The following is a 23,255-nucleotide window of genomic DNA, read 5'->3' on the forward strand; positions in this document are numbered from 1 at the left end:
TGGTTTTTAATACTTTTTTCTTTTCTTTTTCATTTATTATAAATTATACATAGCTCAAAAGAACAAGTTTACAATAATATAATAAGATAAATCTATCTACCATCTGTAAGTAAGCTTGTGATGATGATAGAGAGTTACAAAATCTAATAATTAATATAATAATCGATCAACTATAAACAAAATTAAATAAAATAAATAAAGAAATTAAACAAAGATAGAATTGTACATAACAAACCATAATATAATCTATAATAAAATATAATACTATTTCGGCTGCATTCGAATTGGGTTCCAAATTTAAAATTACTACACTAGTTGGGTCCTGAATTATTTTAGGTACTACACTAGTTGAGTCCTGAATTATTTTAGGTATACACTAGTTCCTGAATATTTTTTGGTAAGTACTACATTATACTAACATTTTCCTCCGCATTTTAACAGACTTAGTCTAGTAAAAAAAAAAACTATTAAAAATATTTTTAACCATACCTGTGGTTTAAATAAATCATAGACAGTCATAAATCGGTTAAAATGGGAAGGAAAATGTTAGTATAATGTAGTACTTACCAAAAAATATTCAGGAACTACTGTAATACCTAAAATAATTCGAAACCCAACTCGAATGCTCCGACTATTTCTTATTATTTCTATTTTTTTTTCACGACGTTTTTATTTTTTAGTTATATCATTGAACATGATTTTTCAATGTGCAAAGTTTTAATAAAATTATTATAATTAAACAAGTAATAATGAAACAGTCAATAGTCAGTGTTGATTATTATTTTTAAAAAAATGATTAGTATGAAAAAATGGTTTTTATTACTTCCTGGAAAATGTCTACTTATATTCCTAAAAATAAATTAACTATTCTGGAATGTGAATATAGCAACCACATTTGTAATAAAATTTTAAAATAAATAGTAAATTTTAAGTTTTTAAGTTTAAATATATTAAAGAGTTATTTTTAATAATAATAATTTATTAAGATAGAATTTACACAATAACTACTTAATATGACGCCTACGTATATTAGTTTTATATATATATATCGTATATTAGCAATTATATAATTGCTGTAAAACGGTAGTGAAAATTTCAAGTCCCAACGATTATTATTTTTAAGTGGTTATAAAAAAAAATCGATTTATTAAAACCCGGTGTACAGTAAGTTTAACAGTTTTTTTTTTTATAACTTTTCATCGTTTTTTCGTTATTAAAAAAAATTGTTGGGAGATTTGTAATATTCAACATTTCTTTAAACTAGACCACATTTTCTATCTGAAATTTTTTATGGTTGAGAGTTGGAGCAACTTTACCTATCAAAATCGTTTATTCTGGTTAAGGCCGTGTTAAGGAGGGTCAAAGGAGGAAATTTCCCCCGGACGCCGTTGTTTTGTAAAAATAAGGGGGCACTCTTATCTACACCTTATATGCTACCTGTGCCCAGTGGCCCCGAAGAAAAAATTTTGCCCTGATGCACAGAAATGTTTGACACTGCTCTGGCTCTGGTACAAAAAATAAAACAGAATAAAAAAATTACTATGGTAAATCAATATATTCCTCATTCACTTAGAATCTAATACAATGTATAATGAATTAAAAGAGTCAATATATACGTATAAAAAAAAATATTAACTTATTCATTTTTAAAAAAATAGTTAATAGACTTCTTACATCTGTATCGTTTTATTGAAAATATAAAAATGATAAAAAAATCTAAAAAACTTGTACTCTATTGAAATAACTGAGCAAGGTAAAATTTTTAGGCGTGAACGAGATTTTTCAGTCTGACAAATAAATGGTCCTGAGAGATATGATTATCCAAAAACCATAAAATAGCTACTAAATACTCATATTTCTACAACTTCTATAATTATTAGTTTTTGATTGATTATAAACAAAAAAGTTTAATTTATCAAAAACTGGTATGCAGTAAATTTTACTGGTTTTTTATATAACTTATCGTCAGTTTTTTCTAATTATTAAGAAAATTGTTAGGAAATTCGTAAAATGAAACTCTTCAAAGTACTAAATAGAAAAAATGTTCTTTTTAAAATCTCATATGATTGTGATAATTGAAACAATCCTTCTGATCGAAATCATACACATAAAAAAAAAAAAAAATTATTATTTTACCATTATGGTGAAATCAATACATTGCTCGTTTCACTCAGAATCTAAAATAAATACATAAGTATTTACAAGACACTATTTCAAACAATAAAATAATATTTTAACATTAAAGTTATGTACAAAAAATGAATAATTTGTGTAATTAATATAAATAATAAATAATTCAATAAATAAAAATGTTATAAATAAAAATAAAATAAAAAAATAAAAATGTAGGTACCTAAATATTTGCAATATGTGTCACCACATCTTTTGGTTTGGGTGGTCTTTTATACTCTGGTTTTATCAATATATAAACAACCATTACACCATAAAATATTAATAGGAATGCCACAAAATTTAAATACAGACCTTCCGTTGGCATGTAATTATCCTGCTGATTCCTAGATAAACAAAAAAAATAATAAAGATTAGTAGTACCTATATTTTATATTAAGAATCATTTACGTACAAAGCAAACATAATTTTTTCGCTAATTCCCAGTACTGATGTAACAATTGACAATATAAAGGTTAATGTACCAATGAATATATGATAAGGCATAATAGCTTTTTTATATTGTACAGCTACTTTAGGATAGAAGAATGTTACAAATCCACTTGCAAACTGTTAAATACATAAGTACAGATAATTGTTTAACTTTTTCAAATAAATGATTCTGATATACCTGAGAAAGAAACATAATGACAGTTACGATTCCCAACCAACTGTGAAAACTGTAAAATTTTGGAATTGGTGGTTTAGCGATTACATTTGAATTTAAACCAGTCCATACACCAATTAATCCGAAGAAGATTATACAGCTATGAATTATTAAATGCTGCTTTTTTAATTTTTTCTTTTTAATATTGCGGAAATTGCGGAAATGAAGTATAGCTAAAACAACAATATAAAATTATGGAGAGTTTGTTTGAAAATACGTGTTTAAATAAATCATGTATTAAACTAAAAAAAAAGTACTGTTGAATAATAATTAATAGTGTCATTACTTAATTTTTCTAATTAAAGTAAAATATGATAGGAAACCAACTTTTAACAATTATAGTGATTTAATTCACCGAAATATTAAATTTTATATTAAACAAAAACATTGCCGATGAATCCCGATGTACGAATGTATCCCGAATACCGATGAAAAATCGCTTATTTTGTTTATTAGATAAGCACTATCCCTAATCTCATTAACTTTGAATTGAATTTCAAAAAATAATATTCAACAAACGTCAAACAAATTAGCATTTGTTTTTCAGTAGTAATTATATTTTATAGTTATTAGAAACAACTGATATACTAAAATCTAATATTTCACTAGTATGTTTATTATTTTAGAATAAACATTATTCCTATTAAAATTAGTAATTACACAATATATAAACATATTATATAGTGCAATATAATTATATAATTGTTATGTTTTATATTAAATCAAATAATTAATTTAAAAATTATATATTTTAATTTATCACCATAATGTAATAAATAATCACTTACGTTCAATTTTTTTTTTTTTTTAAAAAAAACAACTTTTGTAATTTAATATTCTATAATGTAAAATATTATTTAATATAAATATTAATATGAAATAATTTACTTGGAAAACTGCCGAGAAAATTATATTTTTACAACAATTTTCACCAGTTAAACAGTATATTCTATCAGAAAATAAAAATTACATTATGAGATTGAAGCAATCCTACTAGTCTATCTTTTGTTGACAAATACTAAGACAAAAAGGAAAAAAATTCACCAAGGTAAAAACCAATACATTCAGAATCTAAATAAATAAAATTCCAATAAATATTAATAAAAATCTTACAATTTGCAAATAAATATGTAAAAGTGATTGTCATTAACAGTGGATGCCAGTTGCACACATTTATAGTTCCAGAAAATCCAAAACCATTTCGGTAAAATTGAAGCCAAAAAAATATGGAAAATATTAGCAGTATTCCTAATACCTGAAAATAAAATAAATAAAACGATATACGTTTATATCGAACATGTTAATGTCTATTATTTTTTAACAACGTCATTCCGTGGAATTATCATAAAAAAATTATATACCTGAAATATTGCGTAAATCGACAAATATCCAAAGAACGTACTGTTAATTTTGAACAGTATATTGTTACAATTTTGTTTATTATTTAAAATATCGTTATTATTTGAAGTAGACATATCTTAAATTCTATCGTATTCTAAATTTAATGTAACTGTAACAGTCATAATAATATAATGAAGCAATTAGATATATAATTTATATAGAGTACTATGAGTACAATGTAGTTGTCGAAAATATCTATTAAAATCTGGACGATCATCAAATCTTAGTCAAATAACCGCTTGAACCCTTAAATAATAATAATAATCTTATATATATTGAAAGTAATTATTTTTTTTTATGTAAAAGTACCTAATGTTATTTTACCAAATCAATTTAAAAAACAATAAATAGAATAATAAAATGTATAATTATTTTTATTAGTTGATTTCTGCAATCAGTCATGTTTAAATAAAAAAATAAAAAACGGCAAAACTTCTAGTTCAGATAAGACTACGGAGTCAGGAGAAAAACAAGGATGATTAAATAGTATTGCTGTAATGAGCTTTTGAACTTAAAACTCATGTACCATCTATTCTAAAAAAAAAAAAATGATTTTGTAAAAGTGGATTAGTTAATATTTCTAAAGATGATCGATATAGTAGGTAATAAAACCAAATTTCTTCGGTCACGTTTGTATTAAATAGGCGTCGGTTGATTATTTCCGGTTTATGGTTAAAAGAGTAAGGTAAGATGGGTTCGTTAAAAAAAAAAGTAATATTCAAAATGTGAAGACGAGGGACACGGGAATATAGGTTTTTCAATAATAACGGGGTTGGGGGTAAAATGAAGATTTTGAAAAATGTCATACAAATTTAAACAAATGTGCAAACAATATGATCGTAAAAAAGATATCCAAGGTATTTAGATTAGTGGGGGCTGTAGACACATGTCCCCAGATATTTTTCATAGTTGTTGGTATTTTATAAAAACTATTGATAAACAAATGCTGCTAACCATCGAACAAATTCAAACGAATGACGAACAAAATATCTGCAAGATAATTTTCTAGAATATCGTCGGTGAGGGAGCTGGTACGTGTTTAGGTGTACCTATTACAATTGATTGACAAATGAACTTCCATTGAAATCCATTCGATGATGACGATCAATATAATTTGCATGAAAACAATAAATTTAATTTTAATACGAACAATGTCTGTACGATTGCATAAAGATACGCGAACTGTGGTTATGACTAATCGACACAGAGTTTATCTCAAAGGCAATCGGTAAATAAATACGTATACTACATTATCATACTACAAATAAATGAACGAACGAGTGCTCGCACTTAAGAAAACCAGTATCTACTTATGTTTAATACAGATAAAAGCGTATATAATAAAAATTGTTATATTCTATAAGTATACAAATCTAGTAAAGTACTAAGTATTATTATCAACGATTAATCACAGTGTATTAAAATATGTATTAGGTAGTATAAATAAGACATACTTACATATTTTCGACATTCAATGACACAAAACAATTTGAGCACCTGAAAACTATAATCTACGTTGTAATTATAATAATAAAAAAAAAACTATTAACATATGTATTTGTTCGAAAACTCTTAATATTATTATAATGATAATGTTATTATTTAGTTATACTGTTGCACAGTTGTACACATCAATCGTTTAAATATTTGATTCACGCCGATCAGCAGTCCCGAGCGAGCGATATTACGTTAGTATAATAATGTAGAAATGTTATCACATCATAGGATTTCGTCCGCAAATAATAATAACGATTTACAGATCAAAGTTAGGAGTTAAATCAAACCACTTCCACAACCGTTCATATTTCTAATGAGTATAGAAGAATATGATCCGCGAGTAACTCCTATTATACTAGACATAATGCACAAGTGAACAGAATGTCTAATATTCTTAGAAATTTTTTTTTACGTCATAAACGTAAAAAGATTACCTATGTTATTTTATCTGGAATGACCGAACGCGGAATGTTGGACTAACTACACACATTTTCCTATCGGTTTGTTTTGTTTTTGTCTGCCAATTGGATTGAAATAACTGTAGACGGAAGAAATATTAAACATAAAAAATGATCATGATTATTAACTAAGAAATTACTTTTATTATAAGCACGTGTTGAGTAACATCTATTTTATAAAAATCATTGGCAGTGGCGTAGCAAGGGCATGGTGAACTGTGTTTACGCCAGGGCGCAAAACCGTGCAAAATTCGTAATTTTATTTTACCTTTTAAACAAAAATGTTCCATTATACTTTTTGAAATATGTAGATTTTGTCTGATTATACATTTAATGATGGAAGTATGAAAATAGCACAAGGGGATGAATAAAGAAAATTTGATATGAAAAAATTATCGATGAATTCGCTAACCTTAAAGCGAGAATAGCAAATTTTCAAAGTTTAAAATTTACCCTGTGATAATAACTTTGTATACTTAAAAAAAATATCAGTAAAATTGAAGGTTAACAAAAATATCATCAAATAAAATTTTTGATTATTTAAAAGACGTTTTCTTCTAAGTTAGCCTGTAGTGCTAATGAATCTTCCTACGTCACTGATTCTTGCACAACTGATGGTCTTGGTTTTTTTTTTCTTTAAATCTTATAACTTCATAATATTATTTTCACAAAACGCTTTTTGAGACAATTCCATGTTTTGAATAGTATACTATCGGTCATTTGAAAAAAATTGGTAATATGTGTTACTTTAGACTTCATGAATGGGATAAAAATCGTTAAAAATTGAATTTTTCATAAATTAAAATAAGTGTAAATTCAAGTCCTTTTACAGATAAAAAAAACCCCGAATAAAATACAAGATAATACATTGGAAATATTTCGTGTTACCTTTATAGTTGAATACACTGTATACATTTATATATACTTATATTAATTACTACATATTGATGTATGAAATAACTAAAAAAATTTAAATTTAAGTGTTTTAATTAATAGGTAAATTAAAAAAAAAAAAATAACTAAACAGACAATTTTAAATTTTAAATTTTGATTTTAGAGGCCTCTTAGAACTTGAGACCCCGGTGCATTGCATCCCCATTAAGTCCGGCCTTAATTTTAATAATTATTTTTTATTCTAATATTGAAAAATATATTTGATAATAAAGTAGTTTTTAATAATTTATAACTTATAATTATTAATTATTAATTTAAATATTAAAAATAGTGATACATAAATTTAATCTAACCTAAATCTAACATAATAGTTAATGTCCGAAACCAATGATAAGTTTATTATTATACGATTGGATTACACTAACTGGCATTCTAACCCAATGCAAGAACTAGAAAAATAAATAGTGACAAAATAAATTAATAAACAATGTAATGACTTGAATATTTAGTTTAATTAACTAAGAAAACAATTAAACGTTAACGTATGCGTAATTTTTAGTACTAAAAATGAAAATCATTTAGTTTGTAATCTATAATATTTTTGTTTTGTTTGTAATTTTCGGATTAGGAGCAAACACGTCTTAAAGAAGACACAAAAGGATTTTACTGCGTTTAATGAATATTCCTTAGATAATCAGTTGAAATTTCTGATTTTTAATGATACTCTTATTATGAATTAAGGGGATATAACATTTAAAAAATGTAAGGTAAGGAGAAGATAAATTTAAAAATATTTTTGTTAATCATTAATATTTTACTTCAATATTAATGTCGTAGACAATTAATGAATAAATTATATATAAATGTGGGTGAATTATATTTCTGTATTGGGCTTTTAAAATTAACACCATTGAACCATTACTTCCAAAAAAAACGATTATGAATGAAAGCGGTCACATGGATTAGTTTATATTTCGAAAGTATTAAAATGCTAATATACATTATAAGTAAATGCGAGTATTTTAAGGCAGTATGATAAAAATGTATAGGATATCAACTAAATAATTAATATAATTTAATGTATATTTATTGAAATAATCGATTTCGTTAAAATTTAATTTTTTAAGTTTTAGAAAATATTTTTACAATTTCTCAGTAAATTTTTATTATTTCTGTAAAGAAAATCTTAAGAAAAATCTTATACCTAGTTTTATAATAAAATTTAAAAGTTTTTGAATTTTATACTATAACAATATTGTGAACTTTTTTATTTTTATCGTTTCGTCAATATTCATAAATTAAAGGCGCATCATTTTATTTTTATTTTTTTCACTAAGTTTAGACTTTTTACATTAATTAGATAAAGATATATATTAGGAATTTTGTATTATATTTTCAGAAACTTTTTTCAAACAAAAATAATTCTATCGAAATTCTCAAAAAAAAAGCTAAGAAAACAGTTATAGTTTCTATGATTATTGCATAACATAATATTATTTATTTAAAAATTAATAATATTAAGAAATAGTTAAATCATAACTTAGATCAAAAACTCCATAACTCAGTAGTTCCAGAACTGTGAGGCGCAAGGTAAATATTTATATTGTATATTACACTATCCTATATTTATTTTTAAATTTACCGTAATTTGCTTTTATTAAAATAATATAAAACATGTTGTTTTATTTATTCATGGCGTAATTAAATAAAATATCCCTAAACCGCATTTTTTTGTTCTTAAAGGTTATTTAATGATAAATTATACACTCACAGAATAGAAAACATGTGTAAACAATAACCAAAAAAACATCAATATCAATAATTAAAAGCTCTTCTATAAGTTTAAGCTCATAACTAAGATACATTTTTCACTGATCTAAGTTAGTCCCGTGCACTTTGCGCATTATAACCACTTCCTCTTTACTCACTGTCTAATAAATTAAAAAAAACTTAAAATAAAATACTCACTTATACAACGAAGTATCAAAATGTGAACAATGAATGTTCATACTCGCAATAATTAACGAAAATTGGAAATTAAAGCATTTTATGAATGGTTGGAAGTATTTATAAACATTCGGCTGAATGTAAACCATGTGAATAGAAGGGATCCCAAACGGTTTTCATAACCAGTGTAGGTACCACTTAAAATATAAATATCTAACAAATCACTGCTAAGTAGTTCTGACTGGGTTTAATCGTCTTACTTCAACAATGCCCACTGTTTTCAAATGCCAATTTAACACTTGATAAGATAATATTATTTAATACGTTTAAAATTACTGTAAAATTCAACATCATCATTTACATGATATAATATATTTCTTATAAATCAATTACAAATTATATTCCTGTAGAAATTATCTTTTTCTCCCGTCTTGAAACTCGAGTTAGACTTATATTTGTTGAATGCCGATAGCTAAAAATCTACAATTAAAAGTGTATTTATTTGATTCTCATTGAGACACAATACACCTCTCATCATACGGTCTATTGTTTAATTGTTTTAAATTGTTGTAACGTGTACATGGTCAATTCGTTTCATAAGTTAATATATTTTAATATATTTATAATATTCTTCGTGTAATCACGAGATTATGATTTCATACCACACCTTACGCTTTGAAGTGCATACTGTAGCCTGTAGGTTACAAACTTTTGAAAAAAAAAATTGATAAATAAATTACTCATAAATTATAATTATTAAATTGATTCATTTAACTGATTTAATATTATGTTTATATAAATTTAAATAAAACATTTTAACGGTAATAGTAGGTTGTGAAAAAGTTCAAACTTTTTAAAAATAATCTATTTGAAATTTAACGTAGGTAGATTAAACTTTGAATAAATAAAAGTGAATCAGCATCGAAAAACTTGATTTCTATCTGAAATAGTAATTTGTGTACCTCGAATATCTTTCAATACGAAAATCGTATTTTAATCAATTTAATAGGTTTCAACTGTAAGTTATAGAATAAATATATATATATATATATATATATATATATCCATAAGCGTACGCATACATTACTGTCATACATAACACATTAACATTTAATATTAACAACAAATTTGGACGGAGTAATTTCATTTAACTTTATAATTATATTTTTCCAATATCGCCAAATACTACATTCTTAAACATGTATTTACATTACATGTATTATTACCGTTTACGGACGTTTCGAAGTGGTTGAACATAATATGGTCATTTATTATTGTGATAATTTTGAATATTATGGTGAGAGATGGAAGGTTCACAGAGTAGTTGAGTGTCTACCCTGACTACCCCGAGCGCACGCTTATGTATATATCAACAATACCAATGCATAATCAACCAATTTTTTCAGACATAATCATCCATATTCACACAGCTTATTTTTAACGGTTTGCCATTTGGTCAGTTTCAAAAATGGCATGTCAGAATGAAGTTTTGATCGATATATTAATAGCATGCGTTATTTTAACTCAAATGTTGTAAACAAAATTAATGGAAAACAATGTTGAGTTAATACAAACAGTTCTGTTGACAAGCACATGGAAAATGTAAAAATACATCATTCGGAAAAAATTAATAGTCACATAGTGATTCTCATAAAAAAAACGTTAAACTTGTTATTTTACGATTTAAAAAAATATATATATACATAAATAAATACGTATACATTATACGTATTATTTTTGGATTCATTCGATCATATTCTCGGTAAAAACGATTATGCGCAAACCGTAATAACAGATAAATTTTATAACAGGCCGAGGTAAATAAAAAAAAAAAAAAATTACGGCCTCGGTATAAAATTAACGATTTTTAGAAATCGCACTTAGGTGCACGGAGAAACTATATAGCAGGCGAATCAACATTGGCTACCAGATTGTTGTTCTGTGCGAAGGAATTCTGACGAAACGTTCGAACGCGGTTACGATAAACAAAAATAAACAATCGCTAAAGGAACCCGTAGTACTGTCAAAGTTAAAAAAAAAAAAAACCATTCAGACCATATGGAAATCGTCGGAGGACCACCATCTGTTCATCGAGTTCTAGACGTTATTTCGATTAAGATTCGGACGTGCGCAAACGTAACGGCCATATCATTGTGGATAAAATCGTGTACACAACGATTCCGACGAACGGCGGACACACCGCGACCGCACCTGATCCACCTAACCTACCCGAGGGGGTCGATGACGACGACGCATTATATTCTTTTATCTACGGACGGCGATCGGAAAACGATTCGCGGTCTTGAAAACGACCTTTCCGTACGTTGGCATCCCTGAAATCCGACTTGGTGTTCGCTTATCATCAATCAGACGATAACAACAGTGGCAATATTAATGAAAATGTTATTGTGCGCCGCATCGTATCAGCTCTCCGGAACGCCAGTCTAGGACGTGTTCGCAGTGTTTAGCCTTTTTTTCCGCCGACCACGTCCGGCGCGCTCGTTCTTCCGTATCGTTTCTTCATCTTCTTTCCGCGCGAACCCGCTGCCGGACGACTGTGCCGCACTTCCGATCCCCACGTAGCGCCATGAACGATTCGCACTCCAACGGCGAACCGGACGCGTCGAAATTCACTCATCACCTGTCGCCCACCAAAACCGGCATGCTCGCCCCCAGTCCGATAGTGACCAGACGGACGAGAACCGATTCCACGTAAGTTTTTACCGTCCCCGTTCGGCTTAAGTCTCACACCGCGACTAAAGGGTGTGTTGAGCACCGGAATACCTACCGTCCACGTTGTTCACGTTGTGTGCGCACGTGCTCGGTGTTCGCAGGGTTGTTTCGACTCATCTAAATCTTATGATTGCCACCGGACTTTGTACGTTTCGTTTGCTACATCGTAGTTGCATATCTATCCTTGTAGTAACATGTCGGTCCCGTAGCACCCCGTTGCTTCTGCTCGTTTGTACTATGACTTATCGCCGTACGATCGGGGATACTAATTTTTCAATTTTAATCTGTCTAGATCTGCTCTGGCTTTGAAAAACCCCCAAATCACTGGAAAAGTTAAATACTTTTGCAAATCCAAAGGACACGGTTTCATTATACCTGACAACGGCGATCCAGACACATTTGTACACATATCTGAGTAAGTTTTGAGTAACCCAACATTTTCAGTTGTCTTTTAAATAATGTTGTATGGTTTTTTAGTATTGAAGGAGAATATGTCCCGCTGCCTGGAGATCAAGTCCGCTATCGCTTGTGTCCTATTCCTCCAAAATTAGAAAAATGTCAAGCTGTGCATGTAGAAATTATTAATCTAACACCTCAAGTACATTTGAAATGGGATTCACCAGAAAACAACTAATTAATGTTACAGTGATACCTTGCATATAAATGCACAATAATTTCTAATCGTTTAAACCTTGATGAACACTGGTTACATTCCAATTGCCCATGCTCTATAATATAACCAAAAGACTTGGTCAGTTGTGCTGATATTTTTTGATTTTAGATAAGTGCCAAAATTACCTGATTCATCTTATTATATATTATTTTGTAAGCTTTTTTGATTCATACATTTAAATATTAAAAATCAAATAAGATCGAATAACTTACTGTTTAGTACTTTTTAAGTATTATCAGATTTTCAAATGATGTTTTTATAATACTGATTTTATAAATAAATTATCCTTTCTAAACATATTGAAATATGTATTTTGATCTTATTGCAATTTAATATTGTTTCATACAACAATTAAAATAATATCAAAAGTTATGCAGTAAACTATAATCAATCACCTCCCAACTAAGGATGTAATATTTTATCCTAATCAATAGCAATTCTACTCAATCAAATGTTTAATTTCATAATATTAATTTTTCCCTGATATTATTTTTATAGTTTACATTGTCTTTAATTAAAATCATTAATTTTATATTAATTGTTTTTTTTTTTTTTTTTTTATCAATCAAAAATCATAAATATTGTAAATTCTAAAGTAAGGATTTACACGTTTAAAATATCCATACATTATTCAAAATAGAAAAAAATTATAATTATTTTTATTTTTTTAAAGCATATCACAGTTAAGTTAAAACATTTTGTTATACAAGTACTTTAATATCTTAGTTCTAATATACCTTTATAAAACCATAAATTTCTTAGTAAATGAAAATATTAGAAGTTATTATCATATTTATTTTTAATAATTTATTATTTGAATGATAGAAAATTTTTGTTTTATGCTGCTTAGGATAAAATTCAATAGAATTAAATAAACCATTTTAGTAATTATATAAATTATAATTATTTACAACTTTTGTATTGATTTATATACATATTTTAATATTTAACCTATCAATGTTAAAATTATATAAATATTAGGATCTTTTTGTGAATTTTAACGAATTTATTTAAAGTTTTATTTAGTTATAGTTTTTAAACAACAAGTAATGCCGTTTATTTTTTTACATAATTATTTGAACTAGCAAGTATACATTTTGACTATACATTTTTGTAATTCTTTGATTTTACTTTAAAAATATGGTTATTTTTATTACAATTATGATTATCATGTACAGCTTGTAATTGAAATCGCATTAAAATTATGTGTTGAATAATTATTGCCAATATTTTGTAACTTTCTCAGAGATATAAATGATTGATCAATTTTCAAACATTTTTCATAATCTTTTATGAATAAAAATAATATACCTTATGTTATACCTAATATATAACAATATATATTATAAAATATTTTAAAATGTAGAAAACAAGTTGAAAAATAAATATTTGTAATTTTACATTCTAGTTATTTGTTGACATCATATTTACATGATCGTTTTAAAAAAAAATTAGTATAATATAATTATCTAGTCAATACATAAATGAACATCCTATGACCACAACAAATTCAGGAGATACCCAATTTTAATTGTAATAGCATTGATTATAGAATAATCTAAGTATAATAAATAAATTAAATTTATTCTATAATCAATGCTATAAAATTCTAAAAACTGATTCAATTTTTTTTTTTTTTTATTATAACTTTATGTTTCTATTTAAATATTATTTTAATTTACTATTGATTGTACAATATTTTATTATATTAATTAATATAAAGAATATTTTAATATTATCAATATAAATAAAATTTAACATTTAAATAATTAAAAAAAAAATACTGTTTTCGATTGAAATATTTTGTGTGCTTATGTACAGCTGGTTTCAACCATAAAAATCATAAACTGAGGTTTTTTAAATTGAATACAGTCAGAAATTATTTACACATTCAATAATATGCTATGAAAAAAATATTGTTTTATATTATATTATTATTTTAAGAGTATTTACTTCAAAAACAGTTATTTTTTATACCGTATTTATAAAAATAAATAAGTTAACAAAGCCAATTATTTTGTTTTTTAGTATTGAATATATAGTTAACCTTCCATTATATTTATATGTTATTAATTTCTATGTCCCTTTTTATAGTACATTTCAAGTTCTTCTTCAATCATAAATGAAGAAATAGAAAAAAAACATTCTAGTTAATATATTCATTCAGTACTTGGGCTAGAATCAAAAATTAAATTTTTAATATTTTAAACATACATTGATATATATTATTTATTAATATAAATTTCTTTAGGTTGCCATAATTACCACAAAATGTGATGATTTAGGACAAAACCATATATTTATTAATGTCTTATAATTTTAAATTACACAATTAATAAAAATTAAAACCAATACTCCATTTTAGTATACATTATAACCTCCATAATAAATCATGAAATTTATTTTTATGTTCAAATTATTTCTTGTATAGTATTAGACTTATGTTAGGTAAAAATAACATCTTTATTACAGAAGTCTTAGTGATTTCACTACTATTTGATGTTACAGATGAATTAAATCTTAAACGGCAAGTCTTATGGTTTATAAATAGTATTCAATTTGCTGATAATAAAAAAAGCTGTAAACAATGGTTCTTAGTTGCTGAACTTTGTTTATTTCATATTGAATCTAGAACTTGATTAAAACAAAAACAACTTTTTTGGGATAGTTATTATTTATTTATTAATATAGGGTGGAGTCGCCACCTATGGCCAGTCATTTTTTTTTTATTTGTAAATAGTGTAATTTTATAGTTTGATTATGGCTATGGTTATTGTTGTATTCGTCTACATCAATTTATTAATTGGGTGATTACAATTATTACAAAAACAGATGAAAACACTGTAAAAATATTTTCCAATAATTTCGTTATTACTATTTCGTGTATTTCTTATCAAAATTCTTAAGAATTTAAAATATGTGAGCTTTGGGAATTTCGTGTTGGAATCATCACTATATGTTTGTTCCTGTACCATCAAGTAAGTTAAATTCAATAGAATTAATATATTTAGTTGTTTTTACTTAGGTACAAAATTGCTGAACGGCCATTGAGGAAACTCAATTTCTGTAAAAACCCATCTATGGCCATGCTAGTGGCCATGTAATTAACTTTTTTTAATAAATAGCACGATTATATTATTTATTTATATATATTATATTATTACTATCTTAAATCATGATAAATAGTGTTCCAAATCATAATGAAATAATTTAGTTTTTTATTTAGGTTGTTAAAATGGCACCAACTAAAAAATAATTTGTTATAAATATGTGGCAACAGTTGTTAAGGTAATTTCTACAACTGAAGCAGAGGTACAATACTTTGAAGCCTCTGATGAAGAAAATACTGAATTTGTATTAGTTGAAGGTGATATATCTGTTGTAGATTTAGATGATTTAGTTTGCAAATTGCTGTTGCCAGAGTTACGTTTTAAGAACAGACAATATCTTTCTGTTTTCCCTGGTGTTGCTGTATACGATAAATTTAAGTAAACTGAAGACAACATTATGTTCCTATAATATACAATATATTCCTATTATAATATCCTGGTTTAAAATTGTTATAATTCAATTTTTTAGTTAATAGTTTTTTTTTCAAGTTTGTCATGTTATTTTATTATAATATAAAGATTACCAAGTGTTAATATTTCTTTTATGATGTTAATAAGTTGTTTTTGTTATTTGTATATTTGTAACCAAATCAGAATTTTTTTTATATTATTTACCAAGTGGTTGAATAGATACTTATTTGTTTTTATTTTCATAGGTAACTACCTAATTTGTTTATGTTTATATAATTTGTTTTTGGAAAATTAAAGTTCTTGTCATATTTGTTTACATTTAATAATTTAATTCATTAAATTGTATTATTTATCACAGTTATATAAGTATTAATAATTCATGTTTAAATAAAATAAAAAAATATTTTTACAATAGCCATATAAGGGGAAAATGTAATTTAAAAAAATTAATACAAATTTCTCATTCAAAACTATTCTTAAGACTTTAAAATTCAAACCAAGTGTTTGTGAACTTATGAAGTATGTATGGTTAAATTTTCAAATTTTTTCAATGACCATAGATAGAATAAATTAAATATCAATAGAAAAAATTGTGGCCATAGGTGGCGAATCCACCTTACTATTAACTATTGCTTACAAATGTAAATATTTTTTTTTTCTTATTAAACTATAAGTTAATAAAAATTTCCAATGAGATTTAAAAATCTAAAATCACTATCCAACATAGTTATTGAAAATCTCAAACTTGAATTCATAGTTCTTTAATCATATAGTTAATATTTTTATTATAGATAATATAAACAATTCTATAAATTCTTCTCGTGAAAGAAGAAAACCAGTATCAAATTATATTACATAATTATTATTATATATGTTAAAATAATCATTTAATAATACAATAATTTTAAATTTAACACTATCAGAAGTAAGTTAAGACTCGAATTAACATGTTTTTTGTAGTGTCCCATCAAATCCGTGTAGTGAATACTCTTCGTCTGATGAATCAAATATATTTTATAATCCTGAATGTGATTTGTTTTACTTATTATTTTCAAGGTACCTAATTATTGAAAATTAAGATCACATTTTATATTCTTAAAATATTAATACAATTATTCATTTGACAACACATTACCTTATGAATGTTACATTATTTTATATTCCTGCAAAAAATTTGGTGTTTCAATGTTATATTAATATGTTTGCTAATATTTTTATTGCATTCAGTAAATTATAAGAAACGTATTAACAATTATTCTTCCAAATACATAGGCTCAACTAGAGGGGCGGGCTTAGCCCACCCAATTTTGTCCGTAGTTCATTCAGTTTTACTACAGAATAAAACATCAATTCTTGGTTATTCTAAAAATGTAATTTTTGGTGTAATTAAAACATTTGAAACTCTATGATCTGATGATGAATTTAAGAAAATATGGGAACAAATAAAAATATTTACTGAAGAAAATGACATATAGTTACAAACTCCATTAACTGGTTTATATATTTTGTGATTTTTATAATTTGTTTTATGTTTTTTTAACATAAATAATACATAAAAAAAATAGGATCAAAGCATCGAAGATGAGCCTTCGTATGACTATGTATTAACAGCTACCACGACGGCAGAAAATGATTCATATTCATCATTGGCAAATGATGTAGAAAATTATTGGAAAACTTCTACATATTTTGTTATTATGATCAGTGTTATTTCTAATCTTAAATATAGGTTTTCTGATGAAAGCTTGGTTATGGTCAGTTCGGTTATAGTTTATTTTGTAAATTAGATACAACTGATTCAATGAAGTTTATTGATCATTATAAGGTAATTTGGTAATATGTATATAAATACATTTGAATTGTATAAAAGATTAATGATAACTAATTAATTAATTATAATTATTATAATTATAGGAATTATTACATATTTCAAAGAGTAGCTTAGAAGCAGAAATTTGAGTGACATTTAACCTTTAGATAGAAAAAAAAAATTTCAATATAAATGATGTCAAAGAAGTCGAAAAACAAATATTTTCAAACATTTCTAAATTTTTACAGGTGGCTTTATCTATTCCTATAAGTTCAGCTACCTGTGAAAGGTCGTTCTCTTCAATGATACGAATATAATATTAGCGTATATCTTCCATGGCCCAAGATCGATTTAAAAATTTATCTATTTTAAATATAGAAAGAGATGTAACCAACAATTTAGACGAAAATGAAATTGTAAATAAATTTAAATAATATAGAAAAATATTGTTAATTTAATTAGGCTTTATAATAAAAATGTAATATCTATGAACTGTATATTTTATTGATTATATATAGTGCTCGAAGTTGGGGGGATACGGAAGGATGGAATCCCTCTACTTTTTTGTATTTACAGTTTTCATCCCTCTACTTGTTTTGTTTAGAATAATGCATTCCTCCTAAGACTTGTATTTTAAAATGATATACTTACCATTTTTACATTTATATATAAGACATTTTTTTTTTTCAGTGAAAATAATTGTTTTTAAAATTCAGGCCCGGACGCCTTATCGTGTTGTTTAGTATAAGCCGTTTCGCAATTCATATTATACCCGTATTTAGAGCTACGACGGACTAAGATAATATACTTTATGTGAACTATAAAAAAAATATATACTATAGGTACACAAGATGTGAAGAATGTTATGATGATATCAGAAAATCTGAATTATAAGGCATCCCTCCACTTATCTTGAGTCATTTTGACCACTGATTATATATGTACCTATATCCTTATTCGTGTTTATTTAGGTAGGTAGTCTGTAGGTAGTAAGTGACTAAGTGACAAAATTTTACTTCGAATTAAACTATTAACGACTATAGGTAAGGTCGTAAGGACTTCTAATTAATATAAATATAAATGTTAGTGTAGACAATCAATATTGGGGAATATTGGGTGTGTGGGGACGAAGCCCCCCCACGGGTCCCTGGTATCATAAAATTTAACCCACCCAGTAATTGAACTCTAGTTGCGCCTATATCCAAATGTTCAATCACTATAAAATATTATAAATTATTAATTTATAATTTAAATTGTAATGTAACATTTTATTATTACAATTATTTTTATAGTGACGCACCAAAAGATTATGATAATGAAATAGTTTATGATGTTGATTTTTAAAATCATATATACATGACTATATAGGTGGATGTATTCAATTAAAAACTATAATAATGTTAACATTTTGTGATAAATAAATGTATTTCTATTATTCTGATGAATTATATTAGTAGGTAATACATTTTGTTAAATTTGTAATCTACAGAGTAGGTACCTATATGTGAAATTTTATAATCGGTTAAAATATGAAACAAATTAAGTTTAACAATTATAACCAGGGCCGGCATGAGGGTAAGGCGACTCAGGCGGTCGCCTAGGGCGCCATTTTCAGGGGGGGGGGAGCCGAAATTGCTTTTTACAATTTTGCACATTTGTCAGTAATATTATTTTTATTTTTTTTTTTATGTAAAATACTTATAAATTTGTATTGAAATATTGATAATATTTATGGTTATTTCGTTTAGCCGTATATTAAAATAATATAAGTATATTTTAAATATATTTACTAAAGTTTAGCATAGAATGTTTTATTATTATGTTGTTATAATTCCCAAATTAATTTATTATCGTTCAATCGAGATCGCGTCGAGCTGCCATGACTCGTGACTAAAAAAATTAGACGATAAAAAATTATGTACAAGTTGAGCATAATATATAATTTTTCTGTATTTCTGTTCACGAACAACATTTTTTTATAAATATAATGAAATTACGAGTTGTATAAATAAGGCGCCAGTTGTCATTTCGGCCTCGGTCGTTATTTAGCCTTACGCCGGCCCTGATTATAACTCAATACATTGTAATAAACCTATACAGTGTGGGAAACGGACAGAATATATTACATTTGTTTCCGTAAATTAAACACATTATATTCCGACCACTTAAATTCGTTCTAGTTATAATATTATGCCCATGAATATAAATCTTTTTAGCGTTATTCATCTAGTCGACAATCAATACTCGAAATATTTCGCAATTAATCTGCCATTATACTCACCGCAATGACGTGTTTATTATAAAAATAATATGGTAATAAATCCTACTATGTTGTTGTAAGGTGTGTTTACTGTTTTTAAATAATAAGATGTTTAGTGAACTTACACGCTAAAAAATACACTCAGTTTCAGCCTTTAAACTCTTAATCTAAAACGTAATATCGAATTAACAAAATCTAAAATAACTAAATCAACTCGAATTCCTAAGCTCAATTGTAAAATATATTCACTAGTTATAGTGTCAAAGTCCATAAACTAAAAGTCTCAATTCATCTACTGATAGTACGAGTTGGTTTTGAAAGTTCATCTCCATCTGGGTTATAACCAGTGGCGCCGAGTTCGCTAAAAAAAGGTGGTTCAATTTTCACCAAAGACCACCCACCTATCCACAACAGTACAACAATAAACCACATAAAGCCGCTCGCGAAACATACACTTAATTTCTTATACAACTGTATTTATAAAATTAGGATACTTTTCGTACTTAAAGTTATCCATATGTCTTTTCCAGTTGGTCATATTAAGCTGTTCCCGTTTTTTTCCACAAACGCACATAAACTTTTTTGACATCGGTATTTATTTGTTTATTTAAACAAGAAATAATGAAAGTAAATATACAACAGTTCACAGTAAACGAATGAGAAAATAATGAAATTGTAGTAATTACTGACTGCACAAAATATATGTAGAATGTACACTGTATATATTGTCATAAATGTTTAATTTAAGAATATTCGTAGCTTATAAGCCGTAGCCCGCATAATAATATAGACAACCAACTACAATCAATATATTGACTTATTTATTATTAGATATTTATCAGTTTTATCGCCGTCGACGCGTTGTCACATGACGTATACTTTATGTGGTTTAATTAACCACATTTAATTGGATTTAGAGATAATTTTAGATTTTTTCCCAGATTTTGATTTTTGACGAACGATAGTCGACAAATAATCCCACAATACCTACATAAACCTATATAAACATTAACCTATTTAATCAGACTATATAGAGATGATGAGTCCACGGGCAGGGCCGTATTTGAGGGGGGGGGGCAAGTGTCCCTTGTTGCCCGGGGCGGCAAATTTTTTAGCTTATAAGGGGGGTGGAAATTTTATATTGAAATATTATGGCGTATCTAATAACAAAAAAAAAATGTTTTTATTTTTATTTCAATACATTTATTAGAAAAACTATTTTGATAATTATTATTTAATATTAAACTAGCTTCTGTGTGCCTCGCTCCGGGTGAAATTCGCTTAATATTACTTTAGTAATTAATTATTATTATTAATAAAATTATATTAATAATGTCAATTAATAATATTTAAAACACTATTATGTAGATACAATATATCATGCAATACTACCACGATTATTATTCGTGATAATTATTACTATTGATAATATACGGTTGGAAAACTAATACGCCTTCGGAGTCAAAGGCGTTCGCTATCTAGGAGACACCCACCTAATTGTTTTCTTAAAAATATTACGGTACCATACTTACAATCGATACATGGTGTCAAAAACCATTATTATATATATATATATATATATATATATATATATATATATATATATATAAAACATTATGTTTATAAAAAAATCAAATAGCAGAGAACAAACTGCAGTGTATTTTAAAATAATCAAGAATAATAATAGTACCCGTAGAAAGTTATGTGTCTCCTTATCAACTGTTAAAGGTTAAATATGTGTATTATTTTTATATTTAATAGACGGGCAAAGAATTTTAAAAAAAAGTATAAATATGCATATAGATTTTGATATTTCAATTACAGAATAAAATATATATTTATGTTTACAAAAACATTATAAGTGTCTTCTCTAGTAACCTAACCTATAGTATAACGAAGGGACACATTTATTAAAAGTATGTTAGATACAACAATTTATAAGTCTCATAAACGCTAGATAACGACATTTTTCAAAATGTGGAATTATGAGAATAAAAAGACGTTTAAGTACAGTATAGTCGGTTAAAAGAAAGACCTAAAGCATAACGTATTCTATCAATAATAATTAATGAATATGTATACAAAGTGAGTCTGACCACAAACTATAAGAATGGGGATAGATCTTCCTAGATGTTGTCTTAAAAAAAAAAGAAATTGTACGATAAGTGAATACTTGGTTTTAGGTGTGTATACATAAATGTTGGCGTTAGTTACCATTTACACTCTAAACGTTCTCAGTGAAAAACGTATCCAAGAAAGACCACATGGTGGTCGCCAACCTCTTTCTCACATTCAGAGAACTTAAAAGTACTCATCGTCAATAATTAAAAAATATACAGAATAAATATATAAAAATATAAATAATTTATGAAAGACAGAGTGTGGAAATTTCTTGTAATCAGAACATATATGTGCTTTTAAGCCAAAAGAATATGTGAAGATAATGTATACAAATATGAAACATAACATAATCAAAGCAAATATATTTATTATTATATAACATTCCAGTAATATACGGTTTAAGTAAATAAACTATACTAAGACTATAATATTTTCTTACAATATTATTAGGAGAAAAGTGTATTAATACCCATAAATATGCATTATATTGTAAAATAAGAAAATTATTTTGTCTGATTATATTATTTTGTAACATTAAATTGAAAATTGTATACATAAATCTATAACATCAAGTATTTTTAGAGGCTAGAGTTTATTTTAAGTAGGTACTCATACAAGTATTCCGTGTAAATTATATTTCATTACACAAAAAGTTTCGCTATTTAAGTAGATACAACTGTTTAAGACATGGATGTAGTGAGTTTTTCAAGATTATATATAATATAGATTATATAGTATTTACTTTGTTTAATTTTAATATTTTTTTATAATTTACCTATATTTTACATGTGGGTGTATGACAATGAGACTTATGGGATATTATATTAGTCTAAGAATGGGTTTCGCATATTATATAAGATAATTGGCAACATTTTCTATGGACTAGAACAATATTTACAACAAAGTGCCTTACATTTAAAGAAAATAACTCTTTTTATGGGGAGGAGGTTATGGAAGGGTGGCTAAAATATGTTGCCCCGGGGCGTAAAATGTCCAAATACGGCCCTGTCCACGGGCCAATATTTTTGGCCACATATTAATTTTTATCGAGTTTTATCCTTTAGTTACTGTACGGTCGTCGTCTGTACGTAAGCCGCACCACCA

The 23,255-nt window shown here is 26.2% G+C and overlaps 2 protein-coding genes across 5 annotated transcripts; one reads left to right on the top strand and one right to left on the bottom strand.

The window, feature by feature from the left end:
* Positions 1-1,020: 1,020 nt before the first annotated feature.
* LOC112691875 (putative cytochrome b561) lies at positions 1,021-9,162 on the bottom strand. 4 transcript variants are annotated; one of them, XM_025566305.1, is made up of 8 exons: positions 9,055-9,161; positions 5,696-5,741; positions 4,198-4,346; positions 3,950-4,091; positions 2,801-3,009; positions 2,585-2,739; positions 2,354-2,516; positions 1,021-1,505 (listed from the first exon to the last, which is right to left on the bottom strand). In XM_025566305.1, exons 3-7 carry the CDS (start codon positions 4,309-4,311, stop codon positions 2,354-2,356), a joined length of 783 nt encoding a protein of 260 aa, XP_025422090.1. In that variant the 5' UTR covers positions 4,312-4,346; positions 5,696-5,741; positions 9,055-9,161; the 3' UTR covers positions 1,021-1,505. The 4 variants fall into 4 exon arrangements, with proteins under 4 accessions (XP_025422090.1, XP_025422092.1, XP_025422088.1 ...); XM_025566307.1 differs by lacking the exons at positions 4,198-4,346; positions 9,055-9,161 and adding exons at positions 5,850-6,089; positions 6,169-6,246; XM_025566303.1 differs by lacking the exon at positions 4,198-4,346 and having other exon boundaries at positions 9,055-9,162.
* Positions 9,163-11,409: 2,247 nt separating this feature from the next.
* LOC112691871 (cold shock domain-containing protein CG9705) lies at positions 11,410-12,521 on the top strand. Its single transcript, XM_025566299.1, has 3 exons — positions 11,410-11,745; positions 12,059-12,181; positions 12,244-12,521. Exons 1-3 carry the CDS (start codon positions 11,621-11,623, stop codon positions 12,398-12,400), a joined length of 405 nt encoding a protein of 134 aa, XP_025422084.1. The 5' UTR covers positions 11,410-11,620; the 3' UTR covers positions 12,401-12,521.
* The last annotated feature ends 10,734 nt before the right edge of the window (positions 12,522-23,255 follow it).

The sequence above is a fragment of the Sipha flava genome, unplaced genomic scaffold (assembly GCF_003268045.1).
Source record: "Sipha flava isolate LNK unplaced genomic scaffold, YSA_version1 67_pilon_pilon, whole genome shotgun sequence".
Lineage (NCBI taxonomy): Eukaryota > Metazoa > Arthropoda > Insecta > Hemiptera > Aphididae > Sipha > Sipha flava.

Excerpts from the sequence above, each read along its gene's own strand:
- LOC112691875 (XM_025566305.1), bottom strand. The coding sequence starts at position 4,311 with ATGTCTACTTCAAATAATAACGATATTTTAAATAATAAACAAAATTGT. Across the intron at positions 3,010-3,949 it reads TACATATTTATTTGCAAATT|CTATACTTCATTTCCGCAAT; the intron begins GTAAGATTTTTA and ends TTGTTGTTTTAG. Across the intron at positions 2,740-2,800 it reads TCATTATGTTTCTTTCTCAG|TTTGCAAGTGGATTTGTAAC; the intron begins GTATATCAGAAT and ends TGTATTTAACAG.
- LOC112691871 (XM_025566299.1), top strand. The coding sequence starts at position 11,621 with ATGAACGATTCGCACTCCAACGGCGAACCGGACGCGTCGAAATTCACT. Across the intron at positions 11,746-12,058 it reads CGGACGAGAACCGATTCCAC|ATCTGCTCTGGCTTTGAAAA; the intron begins GTAAGTTTTTAC and ends TAATCTGTCTAG. Across the intron at positions 12,182-12,243 it reads ACATTTGTACACATATCTGA|TATTGAAGGAGAATATGTCC; the intron begins GTAAGTTTTGAG and ends ATGGTTTTTTAG.